General features: G+C 48.9%; 7 protein-coding genes across 7 annotated transcripts; 5 read left to right on the top strand and 2 right to left on the bottom strand.

The window, feature by feature from the left end:
- Positions 1 to 124: 124 nt before the first annotated feature.
- On the top strand, positions 125 to 2,495 carry EDB82DRAFT_489985 (chromatin remodelling complex Rsc7/Swp82 subunit-domain-containing protein). Its single transcript, XM_025729456.2, has 3 exons — positions 125 to 428; positions 717 to 1,749; positions 1,817 to 2,495. Exons 1-3 carry the CDS (start codon positions 374 to 376, stop codon positions 2,295 to 2,297), a joined length of 1,569 nt encoding a protein of 522 aa, XP_025588679.2. The 5' UTR covers positions 125 to 373; the 3' UTR covers positions 2,298 to 2,495.
- A 6,003-nt stretch (positions 2,496 to 8,498) lies between these two features.
- On the top strand, positions 8,499 to 8,810 carry EDB82DRAFT_472070 (uncharacterized protein; the record flags this gene model as incomplete). The annotated part of the gene is made up of 1 exon (XM_065607973.1): positions 8,499 to 8,810. The coding sequence occupies one exon, from the start codon at positions 8,499 to 8,501 to the stop codon at positions 8,808 to 8,810; it is 312 nt and encodes a 103-aa protein (XP_065465787.1).
- Positions 8,811 to 11,277: 2,467 nt separating this feature from the next.
- Positions 11,278 to 12,279, top strand: EDB82DRAFT_472071 (uncharacterized protein; the record flags this gene model as incomplete). The annotated part of the gene is made up of 1 exon (XM_025729453.1): positions 11,278 to 12,279. One exon carries the CDS (start codon positions 11,278 to 11,280, stop codon positions 12,277 to 12,279), a length of 1,002 nt encoding a protein of 333 aa, XP_025588677.1.
- A 1,615-nt stretch (positions 12,280 to 13,894) lies between these two features.
- EDB82DRAFT_80821 (N-terminal domain of NEFA-interacting nuclear protein NIP30-domain-containing protein) lies at positions 13,895 to 15,014 on the top strand. Its single transcript, XM_025729452.2, has 2 exons — positions 13,895 to 14,359; positions 14,416 to 15,014. Exons 1-2 carry the CDS (start codon positions 14,119 to 14,121, stop codon positions 14,871 to 14,873), a joined length of 699 nt encoding a protein of 232 aa, XP_025588676.1. The 5' UTR covers positions 13,895 to 14,118; the 3' UTR covers positions 14,874 to 15,014.
- On the bottom strand, positions 14,823 to 16,720 carry EDB82DRAFT_80808 (mitochondrial import inner membrane translocase subunit Tim54). The gene has a single exon (XM_025729451.2). The coding sequence runs from the start codon at positions 16,536 to 16,538 to the stop codon at positions 15,156 to 15,158; it is 1,383 nt and encodes a 460-aa protein (XP_025588675.1). The 5' UTR covers positions 16,539 to 16,720; the 3' UTR covers positions 14,823 to 15,155.
- Positions 16,721 to 18,709: 1,989 nt separating this feature from the next.
- EDB82DRAFT_80883 (kinase-like domain-containing protein) lies at positions 18,710 to 21,394 on the top strand. Its single transcript, XM_025729450.2, has 4 exons — positions 18,710 to 19,587; positions 19,661 to 20,161; positions 20,221 to 20,694; positions 20,747 to 21,394. Exons 1-4 carry the CDS (start codon positions 18,950 to 18,952, stop codon positions 21,045 to 21,047), a joined length of 1,914 nt encoding a protein of 637 aa, XP_025588674.1. The 5' UTR covers positions 18,710 to 18,949; the 3' UTR covers positions 21,048 to 21,394.
- A 6-nt stretch (positions 21,395 to 21,400) lies between these two features.
- Positions 21,401 to 22,583, bottom strand: EDB82DRAFT_490001 (uncharacterized protein). The gene has a single exon (XM_025729449.2). The coding sequence runs from the start codon at positions 22,461 to 22,463 to the stop codon at positions 21,741 to 21,743; it is 723 nt and encodes a 240-aa protein (XP_025588673.1). The 5' UTR covers positions 22,464 to 22,583; the 3' UTR covers positions 21,401 to 21,740.
- Between the last annotated feature and the right edge of the window lie 18 nt (positions 22,584 to 22,601).

Consider the following 22,601-nt stretch of genomic DNA (forward strand, 5'->3'; position numbering starts at 1 on the left):
AAAATCACAGTGTCTATAGATTCTAAAACTGTGACATACTTGTCATCTGACCAATCATATCGCGTCCGCTCTCATCCAGGCGCGTCTACCGTGGCTCAACTGCACTCAAGCCTCTTTGGATTCAATATGAACCACGACAAGGAAAGCACGCAGCGCAGAAGAAGCAACGGTTCTTTCCTTCTTCTTTAACCCCCTCCCCTTCTCTTACCCTGTTTTTCAACCATTTCCCCCTTCCCACCCCTTTTTGGCATTGCATCGTGTGTACCTGCCTCTTTTTTGTGATACCTAATAGACTGAAACTGCCTCTTGATCGCAATTTCCATCGGGGGGACGCCTCCACTTGCCTTGCCTTGCTCCCAGAGCACCATCAAAAATGGCAGGCAGACGTTCAGGTCGCGCTGCCGCCAAGCGGGCTGCGGCTGCTCTAGGTGAGTGAGTTCGAGCTCTCGTCTCGCAGCATCCAAACTTTTGTACAAATCAACCCCAATCAAAAAAACAACAAGCACAATTCTCCCAGGATAATCTCTTTTTTTTACTTTATTCTTCATACCTTCACGTCCTCTTTCTTTCCTGGCGCATTTGATGTTTTTATTTCCTTTTCTTCTCTAGACTTTTTTGTTCTGTTTTGCGCAATTGCACCTAAACAAAATCGCATCCCGTCACCATGGCGCCCCGTGGAAAGATTCGCTTGAGACTGACGCGAAGTACTAAATCAGAGAGCACCCCAAAGTCCTTCGCCGACTTAGAAGACGAGCCTATGCCCGATGCCTCCCCGAGTGCGCATGTTTCGAGGCGACAGCAGGTGCCAGACCCCGATGATGAGAAGGACGAGGATCACCAACCAAAGGAGGAATCAGGGGACGAGGACGATGCAGCCGACGCTGCTGAGAAAGATGATGAGTCCGTTAAAGAGCCCACGCCACCACCCCAGCCTATGGTTCGCAGAAAGCGACTGGGTCGTCCACCTAAGAACCGACCCCCGGACTGGGACAACATGATTTCTGTTCCTGCCGACGAAGCTAATACACCGCGACGTCGTGGCAGGGGCGGTTGGAGGGGGCGAGGCGGTCGTAAAGGAGGTCCTGCTGCGCCAAAGGCCGAGCAGGTTATTGACGGAGATGGAACGATTGCCGAGATCGCAAACGACGAGTGCGTGCTACCTGAGGATCCAGAAGGCGAGACCAAGGTCGACAAGCTGGGTAATTTACAGGGCGGGCGCGATTATCGCTGCCGAACATTCACAGTCTCAGGTCGCGAAGACAGACTCTACATGCTTTCGACGGAACCGGCACGATGTGTTGGCTTCAGAGACAGTTATCTGTTTTTCACGAAGCACAAGAAACTTTACAAAATTATTGTCGATGACGACGAGAAGCGGGATATGATTGAGCGGGATATTATCCCCCATTCCTACAAGGGCCGTTCCATCGGTATCGTTACGGCGCGATCGGTTTTTCGAGAGTTCGGTGCGCGCATTATCGTTGGTGGAAAGCGCATTATCGACGACTACAACGTCACCTTGGCCCGCGCCGAAGGTGCTGTCGAGGGCGAGATCGCAGACCCGAATGACCGCTTTATCGAGGGAGAGCCGTACAACAAGAACCAGTACGTTGCGTGGCACGGAGCCAGTGCTGTGTACCACACCAACATACCGTCAGTACCAGTTCCCAATGGCAAGATTGAATCTAGGAAACGCAAGGTGAATGTCAATGACATGAACTGGATGCTGGAGCACGCCCGTGAAGCCAGGTACGTATTTATAAACTGATGACATAGACAGTTTGAGAGTTATCACGATGCTAACTGACTCACGCAGCTCTTTCAATGCTAGCATTAATGCTATCCGAAAACTCAACAATGCTGGCGTGTACGACATCCACACTAATGTCATGCAGTACCCAGTAACAATGCAGCCAACGCGAGCACGCATTGAGCAAGTCGCCCCAGAGGATGAGGAGGCTACCGCAGGCAGCTCCGTGTTCCCTCCTGTCCCGGGCAAGATGGCGCGCAATTTCTTTGTTGCCGATACCTACTTTGAAACATCATCGGCGGGTGTCATATCAGCATCTGGGGTGGACGGCACAGTGAGGTCCGCCGATTTCCTTGCCTCATTCCAGGGGCTAAGTACCGTGTCTGATGATATCAAAGATCTTCTGCCTCCAGATTGTCGTGCCGCGTTTGACAGTGCCGTAGAGAAGGAAGCATCATATCGGACACAATGGGGCCCTGAGACTGAGAGTATGTCGCGCCGGCAGCCTATTATTGACAAGGCAATTGTACCTTACAGCATGTCATAAATGAAAGCTGCTCTGTTGACCTCTGGCGTGTGTACATCAGTATTGCGGTTTTGGCTACAGTGCTATAAACATCGGGGCATCGTTCTCGATTTCAAACAAGGGCAGGACGGAGTTGGCCTGGCACTGGAAGAAGGAAAGCAATACGGGCGTTGGGTGTCATGGATAAGCACTCGGTGTGGTTTTTTTTTTTTTTTTTTTACGCTACAATATCATGCATGAATCATTTGAGTATCGAGAGTTGTAATATATGATGCGAAAGATATAGCCTTGTTTTTGTAAAGTAGCAGATACCAAATCGCCGATGATTCAGCGTTCAGATATGACGACGGCCTTGGCTTGATTGCTGTGATTGAGGTGTAACAAACATCTCTCATGATAGCTATAGTGTTCTCGAGTTCCAAGCCCTCGGTCCTCTTCAAATTTTGCTTTGCATGGACGTGCGGAGCTTTGCAATACGATAACTTGCATTAACTAACATCGTGCCTCCTTCAGCCGCCCACGATCTATGTCTCGCTTCTTTGCCGGCCTCGGTCTCTTTTCTGTCCTGCAGCATTGCGGCTCCTTGGCACAGAAGCAGCGGGCCTAAAGAAAGAACCTAAAGAAGGGGGCTCTTTTCCTTCTGTCCCCATCCTCTCGATGCTCCATTCTGTATTCTACCTAGCCTTTGGATTTTCGGTTATTCAATTTTTTTTTTTACTTTTTTTCTCGTCTTTTACCGGGTCTATGATAGGTAGAGTCTTTCTCCATGTTGGTAATAGAGTGGGTTTTCTCATCACCAACCACGTCTTTGGCTGTAGACTACATACTTGGTTTTTACCCCCACCCTCGCTTGAGAGGTGCCTTTTGCTTCTTCTTGTTTCTTCATGGGCCATGTCATGGGTTTTGCGCGACTTGACTGAATGTAGAACAACGGCTTCCCCACACGGGTCCAATGATGCAGTTTCGAGCGTGATGATGATGAGGTGGTGTTGTTTGGTGTCAATCAGTGTCACCAGCGAGTGGCAACTTTGAGGGATGAATTCAGCCGAGAGACAGGAAAGGATCAGGGTCTCGATCGTCGTCCCTTAGCTCAACTTGGTGAACACTTGTGACGCAGGACAGGTTCTGCCTTGAGCTGTTGATGACAGAAGGGTTCTGTCTGTGTCGATCCAGGACACATCTTGTGTCATACCAAAATCCGGTATAAGCATTAGAATTGACGAAGGAGATCCTGCCTAACAATTGTGACGAACATGTTGCACTTCGGATAGATTGCAACAACTCCCCCTTGCACTCGCTGGTGGATAACTTGACGGATGGCGTAGGTATTCTGATATTGGTGTTTTCCTAGTGGAATACCATGATATCAGTATTGATCCAGCGGCAATTTCGCTGGCTGTCGTGAATGATGCAAATGATACCACACGTTACATGGTCATGGCAATAGATGGAGATGCCACCAGCTCCTCATGTGTAGATATGGCAAAGAGGCAATAGATCGTAGTTGGCACACTCGCCTTGCACCCATACAACTACATGGTTCAATGATAACAACGACCGTCTCCGGGGAAGGGGACCAAATATATCCGCCGTTCGTGATGGTGGCTAGATCTACCCAATGTGTCAAATATCCCCTTGACACTGGACAGATATTGATATTGCTTCCCAATGACCACCAGGCATTGGCAAGCTCGTTCTCTCGTCCATCAGTAGCGTTGGGAACACCACCAGTGGCAGGTTAATATAGGGTAGTATCAATCACAAGAGGTGCCAGGGCGTACATGGATTCCAACCCTCCCACGCTGTTGGTAATTAGCATGGCAACACTATCCAACGACCTATGATCTTGAAGGTATGTCTCATTGGCATGCAGCTCACACCGCTATACTTAGAGTCATACCTACCACGACTGGAGGTTGGGGAATTTGCTGGTACGACAGCCGCGTTGACTATATTCACAGAAGTTGAGGCCAGCTGACACGCCAGTGCACCCGCCTTATGCACCAAGCGAGCAGATGAGCTCGAAAGAGACACGGCTCAGGAGTCAATGGACTTTCAAGCAGTCATGCATGAGCATGCATATTCACTTGACCTAAGTTATATTCGGACGTCACGCTCGAAACATACAGAGACTCGTTCGAGATCCGTCCCTTTGTGGGAACACTAAAACCACACAAGTCCTGCACAACACACACTGCCCAATGCTCAAAGGCCAAAGCGCTTAGAGGATGAGGGGCATTTTCCGACATGGCCCATCAGCAAGGCCGTCCCTAGGGCAGACCGAAAAGTACATAGTTCGCGCGGCAATGAGAAACAAAAGCAACCGTCACGCGAGTGAACATGGTGTTCGTTGCGGTCAAAGGGCGCCAATGGCGATCCAATCCACTGGTCCATGCCCTAAGCGGCAGGGCCAAGCTAGATGAAGCTGCCGGTGTCGAAGCGAACGAGCGAGGTTTGATATTCTGTCAGATTAGTAACACCGCACGTTTCCCGGCTTTGCGGTGTAGTATACCATCTTGTGCGCGCGTTCACGACAGTCATCCAGCCAAACTGTTACATTTTCTGGCTGGGAAATTCTATATAGTTTCCTGTTTAACCACAGATCCCAAGATGAGAGAGGAAACGAGACTGCCGAACCAAAAGATGACCAAAGACCCTGAGAAATCTAGAATTTCCAATCCATTCAAGATTCAAGGTGCCATACCACATCAGGACTAGAGTCAAAGGCTCTGCAGTACAGACTCGCAAGGGGCTGTACCCATCACGATTAGCTCCGAGCGCCGAGTGGATATGTACGTTAATCAAGCGGCTGTGTTGGTCCCTACTCAACGTGTTCCACAATGTGACCCTGGGCAGTGTCGGGAATCGCTCTAGAGGTAAAGGTAGAGCGGAATCCATCGAAATGATTCTGATAATGTCACATCAAACGGTTCGGGACATTGTGTCCTACTTTCCCCTCCTTGTTGACACTAGATCAGCAAAGACCCAATGCAAACCCGAGCACAATTGTGTACGCTTTGAAGACCCTGAAATGAAGGGTCTGATAATTTGTGAACCGGGACATGGTGACAAGCAAACAACCCAAACCTGTTACACCTCGTCCCTCTAGGTTGTCGATATTGCATGATTAATAAATCGAATATCGTATATATCATACCTATCAGTGGAAATAATAACCGATAATAATCAGATAAAAAGTTATTCCCCCAGGATCATGTCTGTTTCAAACAACAGATATAAAATGTGATTCGAATCATCAATTTGCTTGGCAACAGCTGTGACGGGGATTCTGACAAAAACCACATTGCTCTATTGTTCGATATCGTGTTTGCTAACCACACGACACCTGTTTTATTTTATTATTTTATTTTGGGAAAGTATCATTCTCCTTCAAAACACATGTTTCGTCTCATTATTTCAAGCCACGAGGCTCGCATGGCAACCTGGCCAAGACGAGATGGCTCAAACTGACTGACCAGCTAGGTAGTTAATTTCCTGGGGGAACGGCGCTACGTATTGGCTCGTCTGCGTAATGTACAGCAATTGTTGTCCTGGCTAGTGGGCCCAATCTCCCAGAGCAGGGCTTGGGGGGCTCGGGTCGTGGTATTGGCTGAGGATAACAGCGGTGAACAGCATGTACGTCTCTATTCACCACGCATCCACTTTAGTGCAGCTGTTGAACAAGTTGACGATGTGCTGGTAGGCTAGACAGCCAAGACGGCGTGGCAGAAAGGGGTTTGTGGCCTAACAGTAGATGCGTGCATCGCGCTTGATTGACACGGCGTTAGTGGTGGATCTGAGGCATTTCCCTCCACATTCCTACTGCAAAGTCCATTCGGCCCAAACGACACTCGATACATGTTCTGGTGTGCTATCAAGAAGACGTAGAAGAGTGGTTGGGAGTTGCAAGTGAATGCGGCTATACAGCGTTGTGCTGTACACGTGGAGGCAGGTACCTGCCTAGCATCCTCATCCATATTGGTGATTCGCCAACAAGTACAGAGTACTATGTAGCAATTGTTTGCTCCTGAGTAGAAGCTTTGATTTGAGTTTTTGGAGGTTGATGACCCCAAAAGTCGAAATTTGGCCAACGTCGATCAAAAAACAGATTGAATGCTGGTCAACGCTCACAGTGATTTTATTTGGGTATGACCAGCATGGCACTACACCCAAACCCGTTACACGGATGGCTTAGACTTGGAGCTTTCGAGATCGGCTACGCGCAAAAGGCTGACGGGCCATTCAAAGGAAGACGAAAAAGAGAGAGGGAAAAAAGAAGGCTTGGCCCACCGACTTGCTGGGCAGCTCCTGACTTGCATGTTGGTGACTCCGAGAGTAGTGAGCTCTTGTGATCAGCGACAAAAGGAATCCCTGCATGTAGCGGTATTTTCGTACCTGGGCTCTGGGCCATTGGAGTCTGCGAGTTGAGTCAAATGGTTTCTGGAAGCACACCTCGACAGGGAGAGAGAGTGTGGGCCATCCTGAACTTGCTACATGAGTCGACCAACTAAATATTAAGTACAGACAACCTGAATATGTTAACAATCACACTCAACCATGATTGAGAGCATATAATGGAACAAGACGTTTCATATTCTGCCGCCATGTTTTTGTTGATTATATTTTGTTGATGTTGATATTGATGTTGATGCTGATGTTTTTGTTATTGTTATTGTTATTGCTTCTGCTGATCCATAATCTCATCTCGTTGCATTTTAATTTGAACAAAGTAATAAAACATGGGATCCGAAGCGTCTCATAATAAGTACCGGGTAAGGTACGGTACATGCAATGCGTGGGTAATGCGTATGGTAATTACTGCGCCTTGTGGAAATCGAAAGAAAACATGTATCGCCCCAATGTTAGACCGTGTGTGAGAAAAGTCAGAGAGCGCCAAATTTGGATTTGATCGGCACGAAAAAAGGGATTGAAGCTGATGATGACGATGGACGGCAATGACTTCCTTCCACCTTGACGAATAAGGGAAAGCACATGCAAGATCAGTCAGTGGCCGCGCAGAAATTTCTGGCGCTTCTTTCCTGCTGCAAGTGACGATTTAAGCCACAAGCATAATAAGGAGCAGGAGCTAGAGAAGGACACGGGAGGAGCACATGAGAATGGAAAGTGAAAGTGCAAGGCTGGCAGCAACTTCCATGCTAGTGACGTCTCTAATGGGACCAATGCAATGCAATCCAACCACCCCAAGCGTGGCAAGTGCTCCTCAAGCATGAGACTAAGTCTTACAGCAACCAGTTGCCTGCGACCCCTTGGCTTTTTTTTCTGATGTTTGATGGTTAAAATGCAGCAACAATAATTGGCCTGCAGCACAATCGTTAAGGCAATCTTGGCTCCGGTGTCTAGCAAAAACGGTCTTCATGCTTCCGGTGTTTTTAAAGCCCCCAAGCCATAAGAAAATCAGAATCACGAGACGAAGAACCTAGGAACCTAGCCCCTGGAACTAATTTTAACACGAGGAATTGAGGAAGGAGAAAAATAGCAACTTATATCACTTGTTGTAAGCTATCTTTGGATATTCTCCAGAACAGCCTAAGCCGATATCCCAACAAATATTTTTTTCTTATTTTCCTATCTTCCCATCAATCGATGTCAGTGTCAAAAAGACCCATCGAGCCGTCACAGCAATAGTGGAGGACCTCGCCTCTCTCCGAGAGATGGCCCCCCGATGGCTCGGATCAGGTGAGGGCTTACTTTTACAGTACGAGTCGCCATACCAGAAATAGCGTCCACTGCCGCCTCGGAGTCCACGCCAGTAGCAGGAAGGGGATGGTGCTGGCTAGGGGGTGCAGTCAAAAAAAGAAAAAAGGAAGAAAAAAAAAACCCTACGGAATCTTTCAACGAAACGAAAGAGTGCATGTACCCTGTACAAGACATTAATTGAAGACTCAGTAACATATGTATTTCCTTTACATTAACCATCGCGAGACTTTTGCATATTCGAAATCAGAATAGATTTTGTAGGGAGATATATGTCGACTCTGATCTTATTTTACGTTCACTATAGTTGAAGGAAATTGTATTGAATTGTTTTCTGTTTTCTTATTGACGACATGTATGGAATGTAAACCAGATAGATGATTGTGTACGTTTCCATGGCTTTGCCCATACTTACTGTTTGTACCTGGACAGACCCGAATCGCATCATGATATTGCAAGTGGTAGAGATCGTTGGTTTGGGAGAAGTAACTATGTACTCTCGTCATCATGGCAAGATGCAGTCGATGGGCAGCGAACATCCTGTCCAAATCAGGGCACCCAGATCCCAATATCGGTCTTCTCATTCTCTTCATCGAACTGCGTGAAAGATCCCAGGATCAGTCAATGAACCGACATTGGCTGACAAGGCCCTGTGGACCACTCTCGTTTGAAGCAACGCTAGGACGACCAAGTCGAACAAGTCAAGGAAGCGTGGAGCCACTGAGACAGATGACTACAATATACCTTGGTGCATGTACCTGGTGCCTCTTGGAGACGATGAACCCTTCTTGCACCGAAGGCTCCGAATTTCCGGCGTAATTGTTCCATTCTTCAACATTCAACATACACATACTACATACACGTAGAAGAAACCGTCTTGTTCCACGGCTTGTCTTTTGTCTTTTGTCTTAGGGCAATTGCTGTAAGGGTTACTTTCAGGGGTTGGCAAAATTTTGCAGATATGAGTATTGACTAACTGGCTGATTCGAAGGGTAGAATCAATGACTGACTGGCTTTGATGGAGGCGGGTAATACATCTCAGTTGCTGTACTGTACGCGGCTAGGTAAAGGTAGGTGAAGCAGGTTGACGCACGACCACGGTGGAAGTGGTGGTAATGAATGACCTGGGGGCTGCGAGACAGACAGTGCTCTGATTGATCAGTCTGATATTTGATGGAAGAAGAAGCTCCACCCATGGTTCTGCTGGGTTTCTCACACATCCCTTCTACCCATGTCCCTGTCCCGTCTCCGTTCAAGGATGGTTCCACTTTAGTATTCTCTAACTGGGGCTCCAACCGTCATTCGCTACCTGGGTCAGCCTGTTCATACAGACTTTTTTCTTATATATTTCTAATTTGTTCTAGTCTTCTAAAGGAATATGTAGCATGTACACACCTGTAGTAGGTGCTTGATTTAGAAGCCCACGTTAGAATGACAGTGAACTGTACTGGCTAAAGAGACTGTCTTTGGTCTTTTCAGTATTTTACAATCGTGAATTGAGCTTCTGCCAACAAGAGTTTATTCGTTGATGACTCGACGCACCCCAGTTTTATTTCCTGCTGTTCCACGCCCGCCGCCGTCACTTGTCGTTCCGTGCGTGGTGAGGTGAGGTGCATCGCCCGGGGGCTGCTGTAGGCTAAGTCCATAGAGTAGGGTAGGGTACGGTCGGGGGTCCCAGGGACCCATCCACCCATTTGAGTCCACTCAAATGACTCCTCATCAAGGAAGAAAAAACTGGCTGGATAGGATTGGATGGGATTGGATTGAACTGGGGCCTGGGGGACCTGGCAACTGTCGGGCACTACTACGCTGCACGTTGACGCTGGGCTTGGCTACGTACCGCAGCCGTTACTACTACGACCATTTTAGGTGTCAGACCAAAGAACCTCGGCGTACTCGTACTCCCGTCTTTACTGATGCTAGTAAAGGTACCTCACACGCAGGCACACGCACGCAGGCACGGTTGGTACTGTACAAGCCCGAGAGACGTACCTTGCTCCAGGCCACTTCCATAATTCACGCTCGCTGCAACAGTGGAGGAACGAACACCCGACCCAACTGACCAGGACCTGAAGTCCGCCACGCCCACCTCCACACTAACCTGCCCGCACACTCGCTGCACACTCTCTCTACGCGCATTGGACCAGTCCAGTCCAGCACCGCATCATCCCCCATCCCCATCTCTCCATCTTGCCATCCATCCATCCAACCTTTCTTAGCCCTGGGCTGTCGGGGCTCTTGCTTCTTCTTTCATCCTCTTCCACCCTCACCATCATTTCTTTTTCTTCCCCTTCCTTCACCCTCCTCACCTCACCTCTCTACTTCTCTACCTCTTCCTCCTCCACGATAGAAACCGAACTCTCCCAACACCTAGACAATTACCAGTTAGCAGGCCTTCATTTGGTTTGTCGACTCTGGGGTTCCGGTACTTTTCTCGCGCGAGTTTCTCTGCCCTGTCCGTGTCTGCCCAGTCCGCTGCTGTAGTAGACTCGAGCTGCATTCTCCGAACGTTCTTGAACCATAAATATCAACAACCTTTGGACTTGTGGTTTTTAGGGTTCTCTTCCTCACCTTTTACGCTTTCCTTACTCCCCAGACAACTGTCTTCTCTCTTTGGTGAGTCTCACTTTATTATTGGTTTCGTCACGATCTATCAACAATTGTGGTCTCGCTCTGTCCAATCGACCAACAACACTCGCGTACATATTCAGCTTTTTCATCTGTTCGCCCTTGCCTGTTCATCTTTCTGCGTTTTCCCTACCGCCGACTCTCAATTCTACCAACGAGTACCGCGACAACGGCTTCGATCTCGATTCCGACGACTGCAGACAATCTGACCACACCCCGACGATCATCATGACAAATCTGGCCAAGACCTCCAACTAACTTTCAGACCTAGACTGCTTGGATTTGAGACTCACCGGGTTTCCTATACACCATCGGCATTGTTTTATAACCGTTCACAACAAAAGCAATTCCTTCTCTGGCCCCAATCGGTAGACCATTTGCGAGTCATCGAATTATAACGATTCGTCTATATACGTTTTTCCGTACCTTGACGTTACAACCTACGGTCCAAGGTGCTTCAGTAAATGGCCCGAAGCGCCTACTGAACTCTAGTCGATCTATTATCGACCCAACCTCGAATCATTTTTGCGTTCACGCCTACAGGACCGTCTTAACTGTGGTATAAACCCACAGTTTCGCTTTACGGCCCGCAGTTCCGCTTCGTCTTCCGACAAAGGTCGCGTTCGATCTTCGTCGGTCCCATCTCCAATCTTTCATCATGCCCGGAGGCGTGTGTGCCGTCCTCGACTATGAGGTCGACATGATGTCCGAGTACGTTGCCGAGATGGCCACCCGTGTCGTCACACCCGAGGCTGCTGTGACTTCGCCATTCCGCAAGTTCGTGTCTCAGATCCTCACCTCGACACGATTGCCCAGCACCACTATCCTCCTTGGAATGAACTATCTCGCCAAGAGGATCAACACCTTGAAGGGACAGGGTCCCTATAAAGCTTCTGAGGGACAGGTCTGGCGTTACCTGACCGTTTCTTTGCTTCTGGGAAGTAAGTTCCTCGATGACAACACCTTCCAGAACCGCTCTTGGTCCGAGGTGAGTGGCATCGCCGTCTCTGAGCTGAACTCACTTGAGTTTGAGTGGGTCGAGTCCATGGGCTGGCGCCTCTATGTCAATCTTGACATGAGCAAGGATTACCAGGCTTGGCTCGAGAACTGGCGTGACTGGCAGAGCATGAAGAAGCGACAGGTCGCCCAGGCCAGCCGCGAGAGGCTCGCATCTGTTGTTCCCGCCATCGATACCGACATCGCCAGGTATTCTGGTCACCGCCAGTCTCCTCAATCGCGTTACCTCCAGGAACAGGTTGCCGAATACGAGCGCTACCAGGCTATGAAGTCCCAGCAACAGAGCTACCGCCCACGCGAGTCTGGCTGGGGTCACACTTCTTGGGGAGCTCCTCTCACTCCCCCCGATTCTGGCTATGGCACTCCAGACTACGCTATGTCTGCTACGTCGAGCAACGACCGCTACAACGAATGGTTTTCTCAAGCCGCCGCACAATACGCCAATCGATATCCTCAACCTCCTGCTCATAGCACCTTCTACCCCAACTCGCGCCATAACTCCTACAGTGGACACTACCACTATTCACAAAACATGTGGGAGCATGGTCTTGCTGAGTGTAGTTGCACTGGCTGTGTTGATCCCATGAAGCAGCAGGTTCCCTATTTCGTGCCTCACGGCTACAGCCAACCCGTCATGGGTTAAAGTCTTACCAAAATGCTTCATTTAATGCCTCCGATCGAGGGCGGTTCGATCTTGGAAAGAAGAAAAAAGTTTTAAAAGGTTTCATTTTCACGGCCACGATTTTCCTTATTATACGCATCCCGAGAACGATAAATTCGCATTCAGATACCCCAGGCACGACAAAAATTGTTCATAAGATGACCTTTTCGGCGGATCATTCTCAGGATTTCTACTACAGCCATGAATGGATGACGAGACCCGGTTAGCCTTTGCAACGCTCTTCATGAGCAAACAAGGCTTATTGTTTCCTGGTCATGTCCGGACACTATGGCATTCTCCTTATTGTTTTTTTATTTTTATTTTTTACGTTCTGTAATGGTTACACTCGGCGTTCGGCTTTCTCATCTTACACTACACGGTTCTGTTCGATAGACTTGCAGTTTACAGTTTCCACCGGCACTCGCGCCCAGCAGCATTCACCCATTTTGTCACGTCACGATTCAAAGCCTGTCACTCCTTTGCGCGGCACTGGCTTTGATTCTGACGCTGACGGCAAAACGACGAAAACTTCAACACAACATATCCTACTATAGATGGCGATTCGGTAGCGTTGCATTCCTGCCACTCGCTTGGACACTACGTTCTGTGGTAAACACAGGATGTCACAAACGGTCACAATCTACTTCGACCATTTCTTCCTCATGTTCCCATGTCTATGCACAAATCAATGCAAATTGATTCGAAGCAAAGATGATTCGTTACTGCTCGATGAACTCCGCGGCATAGACTTTTTGAGGATGGTATATACGTTTCACTTTTTTTCCTTTCACTTTTTTCGTTTGTTATTGCAAGTGGCACATGGATTTTGACCACAGGGAACGGGCTTACATGACGGGGTTTATGCATTGCAACCAGCGGGTAAAACAAGGGATTTGGATTGATCGGCTGATCATCGGTTTGATATTTTATTATTGTTTCTTCATTTTTTTTTTAAACTTCCTGGTTTGTCGGTGCTGACATGGATTTGTCAATGTCAGCGTGCCTACCGCCAGAGGAACGGGCTGTTGCGCTCTTGACTTTTGCTTTGCACAGGGTTTGGTGTCAGGCACTGTGGCAGATTTACTTCAACGCCATGTTGAAGCAGCTGCTTTTTGTCGCGTCGGCTTAATGAAATCATTACAACGCCGAGTTTGTTTTTGCTATCACATCTTTTCTTTTTCACGACTTGAGACGATTCTCACGGAATATTCGAACAACATTCAAGGGCATGGAACGATGCAGTCTACAAACACGAGCTGCTTTGAATCTTGATATAACGATTCAACAATCCCGATGTATTTTTCAGCTCTTGAAAGCTGTTTTTAGGTAGCTGGTTTTTGTGTACTTTGTGCGCAAATAAAAAAAGGTGTTAGAAGCATTTTTCATTGCTCTTGTGCATGCAATGGGTTGGACAAGATGATTTGCATGAAGGTGGATTTGTAACATAGCTGAGGTAGGTGTCTAAGCAGAACACGAGCTGAAGCGGTATCGCATCCAGTTGTCTTGCTCTATTTTCTTCTGCAAGAAGTTTCTTGCTTACAGTTTTACTCAAACAATAAGAATAACATTGCAAACACATATATTACTTTGTGCCTCTATGGTGATGACTTATGAGCTGGTGTCGTTTTCACAGATTTGCTCAAGCCGCGGACGGTAGATTATCGGATATGCTGTTGGAATATGTGAGAGCAGTACCTGAGTTTGACGAATATTGACCTTCGTTTCCTTCGTACATCGATTTCGATACCTTGGTTGTAACCCTACTCATACCCGCACCTTCTGACTGTGACTGACGCCACGACTCATCCCTTCCATTAAACCATGTCCAACCGCTTTGTGTCTGCAGGCAAAATTGGCTCGTCAGGCGAAATATCTACAGAGACGAAGAGCACGGAATCAAGCGCAACACAGCAACCTCTTCACAGCTCTACAAAACTGAAAGAATGGGAAGCCGTTCAGGAACAACTGGAAGCTGAAAGGAAAAGACGTGAAGAGCAGCGCATCAAGTTGGCCACAGGAGAGGGTGAAAAGAGCTTGTACGATGTACTCCAAGCAAACAAAGGTCAGTTTCTCCTCCAAGATATGATATCATACTTGGCAATTGACATAAAACAACAGCGGCGAAGCAAGCAGAGTTCGAAGAACAAAGTAAACTACGTAACCAGTTCCGCGCGCTGGACGATGATGAGATAGAGTTCCTGGACGAGGTACGCGCAAAGAAACGCGCCGAGGAGGAACGCGTGAAGCGGGAGACAGAGGAGGGTCTAAAAGCATTTCGCGAGCGGCAAAAGGGCGATACCGCTCACGATGGGCCTGCTGATGCTCAAGAAGGCGTCGAATCGTGGGATATTGGCCGGAAGCGGAAGCGCAACAAGGAGAAGGAAGTCAAGGGTTTAAGGCGCAAGGTCAGCGCTGTAGAGGAAACTGGCAAGGAAGATCTGGAACCAGAAGAAACCACGGAACAGGACGGTGAAAAGGAGGTGAAGCCCAAAGCTACAACTCAAACTGCCTCGAAGCCGCCTGAAAAGAAGGGGCTGGGGTTAGTGAGTTATGGGAGTGACTCCGATGATGACTGAACATGCCACAACTTATTGAACATCGACACACTATAACCAGCGAGAGCCGGTACATTAGGATCGTTGAAACATTAGATCATGAACAGATACCGCCATATGCTCTATCAAAGACGTAAAACGGATCCTCGCTTCGCCTACTCAAGTATAATATAGATACATACATGCATATAGTCCTTTGATCATAAGATGCTCCCTTGAGTGATTGGAATACTAGTACAGAAAAAACTACACAGCGGTTTGGCTAAGCCGCGCCCCTTTTCATATCTCACAGATACGCCTTTTTTACTCATCGCTGTCCACGTCGCCAACATTAGGCCGCATGGGTTTGGCGGTCACTGATTCAACAGTCCAGTTCCACAAGCTGCGGAAGCTTCCCTTGATCCAACCCTCAACCTCGGCCTCGGAAACCTTGACTTGAGCGGCGCGAGCCTCGACCTCAGGAGTCATCTCGAAACGTCGCATGCGCTGCGCCAGACGAGGGTCAATGACAATTGGGGCAGGCCAGATCTTCTCCTTAGGAGGCTGAGTAGGAGTGGCCGTAGTGTTATCGTCGTCCGTCTTGGCGGGCTCCTCAGTCTTCCACACTGACTTAACCCAGTCATTCTCCTCGTGCTTGAGGACGAGCTGTTGCTCGTATTGACCATCGACCTCGCGCCATTCACGAGAGGCGGCGGCGAAGCACACGGCGGCGACTTCACGGCCGATCTCGTCGGCGAGCTTGCGGCGATTGAAGAAGCGGTTCAGACGAACGAAAGTGTGACGGAAGCCGAGGCGGTGGGGGAGAGGAATGGGATTTGAGGGAGAGAATTCGGCGGGAACCTGGGCAGGGAGACTGGCGAGAGGGTAGTCGGTGGTGGTGTTGTAAGGCACTGGTTGGGGCGGTCGCTCGGGCTTCTTCTCCTCGTCTTTTCCCCCCTCCTCCTTCTTCTCCTCGGCTTGTTCACCCTCAACCTTGAGGGTATCGACAGATGGTTCGATAGCCGCAGGTTTCGTTTCTGTCTCGGGCTTCGCAGGAGCATCAAGTGGACCGAGCCAGCCTTCGTGTAAACCTCTCATATACTCCTTCCATGTGTGCAAGCCAAAGACGATGTCGCCCTGGACGCCCTCATATTCTGGTATATTGTTTTTCTTTCTCAAAGCCGCTGTTATAGCCTCGTCTGTTTGTAGATCCTCCTCGGTTGGTCGCTCATGCTGCCTTCTCTGCCGACGAATCTTTTCTGCCACAGCGGCTCTCACGTCGCCCTGCTGCCTTCCCTGGACGAACTCCCAGTCAAGACCAGAGGCGGCCAGAACCGGCTTCGCATACTCGATGAAGTGATCCTGCGCAACACGCAGACCGTCCCCAGGGGGTGATTCGAGGTAGATTGTCAGCTTGCGAGGAAGATGGCTTGCCGAGGGGATTAAATCGGTTGCAAGAGGAGCGACGACATGCTTCCACTTGGCTGTGGCCCTCTTCTTCTCGCGCTTGTCGTAGATAATAGCCGCTGAGATGGAACCAGTGATGGCCCAAAAGATGAGCCAGTTTCGTGACGGGAGTTTTCGAGGGAGATTTGGCAGGCCCATCATTCGAAGAGCTGGATTCTGTTGCGGTTTAGGACTAGGGGCCTTGTATGTTGCGCCGGTGCTAGCAGCAGGCTGCTGCGCCGGAGGATTAGAGTCGGCCATTGTGTAAGGATGTTACCGCAACCTTGGATGAAAAGACAGGAAATGTTGATTGTCGAGATCTTCAAACCGTTTGAACCGCGGGGCAGCGAGCGTCGAGATACCGGCTTCACCATTTAGTTCGGATCGCTGAAAAAAAAAACGGCGATAAGCAGCTCCGATAAGGTCCGGTGGTCGGGATGGAAATACTATGGCTCCGGGGTGTTGATATAACAGACGAAGGGCAGTCAATGACTATGAGTATTTGATTCTGTGTTTTTTTTTTGATACAAGACAACAGATCTGATTACAATTCGGTCTCCAGTTCATTCAGAATTGTTATCGTGTATGGTATGTAGGCACTACATAGATAGGTATGGACTTCACTACCAATGTTTTTCTACGCACCTAGTATGTATCCTAAAAAAAAAAAAAAAAGACTGGTTTTGTACATATGCCGCTTCAACTTGGTTATCAGTTGCTCTCGACAATACTGTCTGCCGCTTGACGAGATACATATACTGGTACCAGCTTTGAAAGCCAACATGGATTGAGCATGTGACCATTGACTGAATTTGTTTGGACCAAATTGGTATCAACAGTACTCCCAATTTTGACATGTTCAAGGATCCCTGGCAAATTGCCATGTGGGAAGTGCAAGCGACAGTTGGGTGTTACAGAAGCCGAGCAAGGCATGGTAAAGCTCCATTTGTACTTGATTTAGGGTTGTATTAATAAAACAAAAATGCTATCCGAAATGATTCAAATAATAGGATATCTCAGGAAACAGATGACATGTCAGAGTTCATCTACCTATGACAACGTGTTACTGTAGAGGCTGCAAATCCAGGAAGGAAAGCTGTTGATAGGTAGGTATTCAAGGGTTAGAAATGTGGAGGATGCTGTGACATACAAGTGACAGGTTCACCTGAGGCTCAGGAATAATATAGCAGTAGAAACATGCATATCCGTCCGTACAGCGACAAATCCGACATCAATCTGGGGAAACACAGCGGACAGGGATTCGGCCCCTGAGAGATCTCCAGTACAGCAAAGCAAGGACAAGCCTAGAAGCAACTCTGCAGACGCGCTACAGAGTTTAAGAACCGATGACAGAGATGAGGACTAGAGAGAAACCGGAAGATGGTCAGTTCACGATCGATTCACCACCAGCACCGCTTGCCGGTGCCGAGCTAGGTTGTGGCGAAGGCATAGATGGGCTATTAGTCTAGTAGTCAGGAGTTCCATATCAACCTTTTGCCCACTACCTCTTGAGGTTCTTGTAAATATATACCTAGTAGGTGGTGTTTTAGAATTTGGAGTCAGACAGCAAGAATACAGATTTCAATTTAATTAATGATAGAGCACCACTATCAAGGGATTTTGCCTCAAATAGACCAAAACCCAGCAGTCCCAGAACAACAAAATGACGATTGCTACCTGACCTGAACCTGTCTCATTCTCATTTAGATTGGATTAGTACCTACCAGGTGGGTTCCATTAAAGTAGCTCGCCGCAGCACTTTGCCAACATACCCGGCATCCTATAAGGGGAAGACAGAAAAGTTAACATTGTAGCTTAATTTAGGATACAGTGAACAAGCCAAAAGTGATGCAGAGCAACACAAACTGACCCATCAATTCAGTAGCCAAGTTTCCCAATAAAAACTGCTATGCTGTAGTAGCAGGTAGTGAGGTGTTCATGCCTAACCTACTATGGACCAGACCGCCCGGACCTGTTTAGCCCCCTCGGAATGCCTCCCCTCAGCTGGCTGCCACACTGCCAACTGTCAACCCCAGCCGGGCCAAAACCAATGGAAACGTTTCATGCTTTGAGCTTTTGCCTCCCCCCAAACATGGGCGATAATTAAATCCCTGCGAGTTCGACTCGACTCAGTACTGTGTAGTGCAGAAGTAGCACCATCTACTAAAAAGTTACCACATCTGGCCAAGTAGATCAGTATTGCTAACTTGGGCTAGGTGCAGTACGTCCAGTCTACAAATATTTCCCTACTACCTTTTCGCCTATTTTCCAGCTTGCTATGCTCGTCTAATCCCAAACCATTTACCGTGTTTTATTCTCTAGGTAGCTGGAGTACAGGCCAAGTTCTCTTTGTACTCCGCTAGAAGTGGTTCTGGTACTACCCGACCTAGGTTGTTCTACCTTAACTCGCATTGAGCTGCTTGTACTTGCCTTCCTTAGCACAGCACAACAGCTCTAGGAGGTACTTGCCAATTAACCTGGCTAGTCCAGTCCCGCGCGCCGCCCCTCGCTCTCCCCTCCACAAGCCCCTAGACTGGACCCTCCCCTGAAACTTGTCCGCCATCTCGACTCCCGCCTGGCAGTCTTGATCCGATTCTTTTCACCTTTGCTTTCGTTGTTCGCAGACGGTATCACGGCGGAACGAGGCGATAGAGACGCTTCAACTAGACAAGATGGATCCTAACAATAGCAACAATCGCCTCTATCTCAACTTTGGCAATGGCAACGATCGTTTGACCGCCTCGGATAGGACCGCCTATCCCACTACGCCTTCGACCTTTCCCCAGCCCGTTTTCCCTTCAACATCTGGTCAACAGTCTGGTGGATTGCAGCCTCAACAGCAGCAGCAGCAATTTGCCGGCGGTTATGCGCCCCAGGGCTACTTTAACCAGAACCAATATGCCCAGTATGGTGGCCAGCAGCCGCAGCAGAACGATTATCAGCAGGGCGCCGGGTATCAACAACGATCCAACACACCGGGCACCAACGATCCCAACACCGGTCTTGCTCATCAGTTTTCCCACCAGAATCTTGGCGGTGCTGCTCGAGGGCAGGCTTACGCCCGAGGTCCTTCGCCGGGTCAGCGTCCCCGAACTGCTGGCAGTTCGGGACAGCAGCCTGGTTACAACTACATGAACGCCCCTCCCATGCCTACCCAATCCTCCGCCACCGGTGAGGAATTCCAACGAGCACCGGAGCGAAATCCCGATAGATATGGCACCAACGCCAACAGCAACCAGAAGAAGTGCTCCCAGCTTGCTGCCGACTTTTTCAAGGACAGTGTCAAGAGAGCACGCGAGCGCAACCAAAGGTACGGAACATTAACACAACATCTGCCGCCGTCGCTTTTAAGCATATGTAGCTAACTCGCGACAAACCAACAGACAGAGCGAACTGGAGCAGAAACTTCAAGATCCTACCCAGGGTGCGGCCAGACGCGAGCAGCTCTGGTCCACCGCTGGCAGGAAAGAAGGCCAGTACCTACGTTTCTTGCGTACCAAGGACAAGCCCGAGAACTACAACACTGTCAAGATCATTGGAAAGGGTGCATTCGGAGAGGTCAAACTTGTGCAAAAGAAGGGAGATGGCAAGGTTTATGCCATGAAGTCACTCATCAAGACCGAAATGTTCAAGAAGGATCAGCTTGCCCACGTTCGATCAGAACGAGACATTCTCGCCGAGTCGGACAGTCCATGGGTTGTTAAGCTATACACCACCTTCCAGGACTCGTACTTCCTATACATGCTAATGGAGTTCTTGCCTGGTGGAGATCTCATGACGATGCTGATCAAGTACGAAATCTTCTCCGAAGATATTACTCGCTTCTACATTGCAGAGATTGTTCTTGCCATCGAAGCTGTGCACAAGCTAGGCTTCATCCATCGGTATGTACCACATTGTGCCACCCTCTGCACTCCCTGAAACATGTCTAACCCTGAAACAGTGACATTAAGCCTGACAATATTCTTCTTGACCGAGGCGGTCACGTCAAGCTTACCGATTTCGGTCTGTCAACAGGTTTCCATAGACTTCATGACAACAACTATTACCAGCAGCTCCTCCAAGGAAGGTCTAACAAGCCGCGCGACCGTAACTCTGTTGCCATTGATCAGATTAACCTTACAGTCAGCAACCGATCTCAGATCAACGACTGGCGACGATCCCGAAGACTGATGGCTTACTCAACTGTTGGAACCCCTGACTACATCGCCCCTGAGATTTTCACCGGACACGGCTACACCTTTGACTGCGATTGGTGGTCACTGGGCACTATCATGTTCGAGTGTTTGGTTGGCTGGCCCCCATTCTGTGCCGAGGATAGCCATGACACCTACCGCAAGATTGTGAACTGGAGACAGACGCTCTACTTCCCTGACGATATAACACTCGGCACTGATGCGGAGCACCTGATCCGAAGGTAAGATATTTGTTGTATCAACATGAATGACGCAGCTGCTAACATCAATCAGCATGGTCTGTAACACAGAGAACCGTCTTGGTCGTGGTGGCGCGCATGAAATTAAGAGCCATGCTTTCTTCCGTGGCGTCGAGTTTGACAGCCTGCGCCGTATCCGCGCACCTTTCGAGCCTCGCCTCACTTCCAACATTGACACTACATACTTCCCTACCGACGAGATTGACCAGACTGATAATGCTACTGTCCTGAAGGCTCAGGCCATTCAGTCAGGCCGACAGGTTGAGGAGTCTCCCGAGATGAGCTTGCCCTTCATTGGTTACACATTCAAGCGGTTTGATAACAACTTCCGGTAAATGGAAAGACGAAACAATTTCATCCGCGAAGAAGACTTGCTGGTGTGGACAGGCTTCTCCTGGCTACCACTGGAATAGAGGTGGTGCACGAGCATAAATATGTCGGCGATCGAGCAGCTGTTTGTGGCATGATGGGGCTAAACAACTCTTGTATAGCAAAGCCTGGTCTTTGTTATTGATCTTTCCGCTGTTTTGACACATCTTTTGATGTAACTATGATTGTAGGACAGGTCTAGAAGGAACGCATGCAAACGGAGGGTTAAGACGGTTACGGCATGCGATTTGCATTATAGGGGAATGCAAAAAAATATGAGATTTCAGTCATTGCCACACAAAGTCAATAATAATCAACAGAACCAGAAGCGGCGTTTGAGCAATTTGTATTTGTAGGTGCAGACTGTGCCCATCGATGAGTAACTTCCTGCAAGAACGTATTTTAAATCAATGGTCTGCTATTGTCTTGGTAGGTCTTGAGTAGTGAACTGTATTTCTGAAGCCCTACCGGTCCAACCTGAATAGCATTCGCCAATACACTGCATCAAAACAACCCTTCATGCTGCTTGCCCTTGTATTTGATGACCGAACACGAGGTCATTATTTAAAAATCCTTGAACGCCGTACTGTGACCAGAAACCCCCTTATTGACTCCCAATGTACAAATGACTACAGCAGAGGGTGTATAAATATGTATCATTACCTCCGCATTGCCTGTCCGGGAGCGGCATTGAAACGCTCCTCACGTTCTGTCATAAACATGACTTGGATCCAATACTCCTTGGCATCCGGGTCCCAAAAGGCGAACTGTTTGTCCTCGCGCTTGTCGAGCTCACGCGCTGGGATCTTGAAACCCACTGTCTCGTAGGGCTCGGCGGCGACGAGTAGATACTGGAAGTTCTTGTCGGGCTCCTCGATGTGCTGGGTGAAGGCGTTCATGACTTGCCACTTGGGTGATGTCTCTGGTGTTGCGTCGGGGTACTGGAGCTGGAAGAGCAGACCCTGCTGTCGCGAGACTGGGTCACGAATCTTTGTGATCTTGTACCCTGGGCGACCGATCTTGACGATATTACGACGTTGCGCAAAGCCTGCGCCCGTGACACCGATGGGTAGGCCAGTAGCTGGGTCAACAGCACCCTGACGGCCTTCCTTCTGCTCGCGGGCAGCGCGACGGGCGAGGTTGGTCTGATGCTTCTTTCCTTGAGTATGGGCGAGATAAGAGCCATCATTTTGGTGTACAGTAAGACAGAGACGGCACTCGAATGAGCCGACGTGGTTCTTGAAGAAGTAAGGGTCCTTGTCGAGGTCGATGGTCTCGAGGGCGAGCTTGCGAAGACGTTCGCGACGGTCGGCATTTGTGGCGGATTGAGAAGCGACACCACCACCGCCGAATTTTGAGCCGGCACGATTTTGGAAGTCCATGGCGGTTTAGGTAAATGCGACGAGATGACGGCGAGTATTACTGGAGTTCGGGTCGAGGTTAATTTGCGCGAAGCTGAGATGGAAAGACGAGCGCGGTTGTATGCGTAAAGGATGGATACTATTAAGTTGGAATGGGTT

The sequence above is a fragment of the Fusarium venenatum genome (genome assembly GCF_020744135.1).
Source record: "Fusarium venenatum strain MPI-CAGE-CH-0201 chromosome Unknown EDB82scaffold_1, whole genome shotgun sequence".
NCBI classification, from domain to species: Eukaryota; Fungi; Ascomycota; class Sordariomycetes; order Hypocreales; family Nectriaceae; genus Fusarium; species Fusarium venenatum.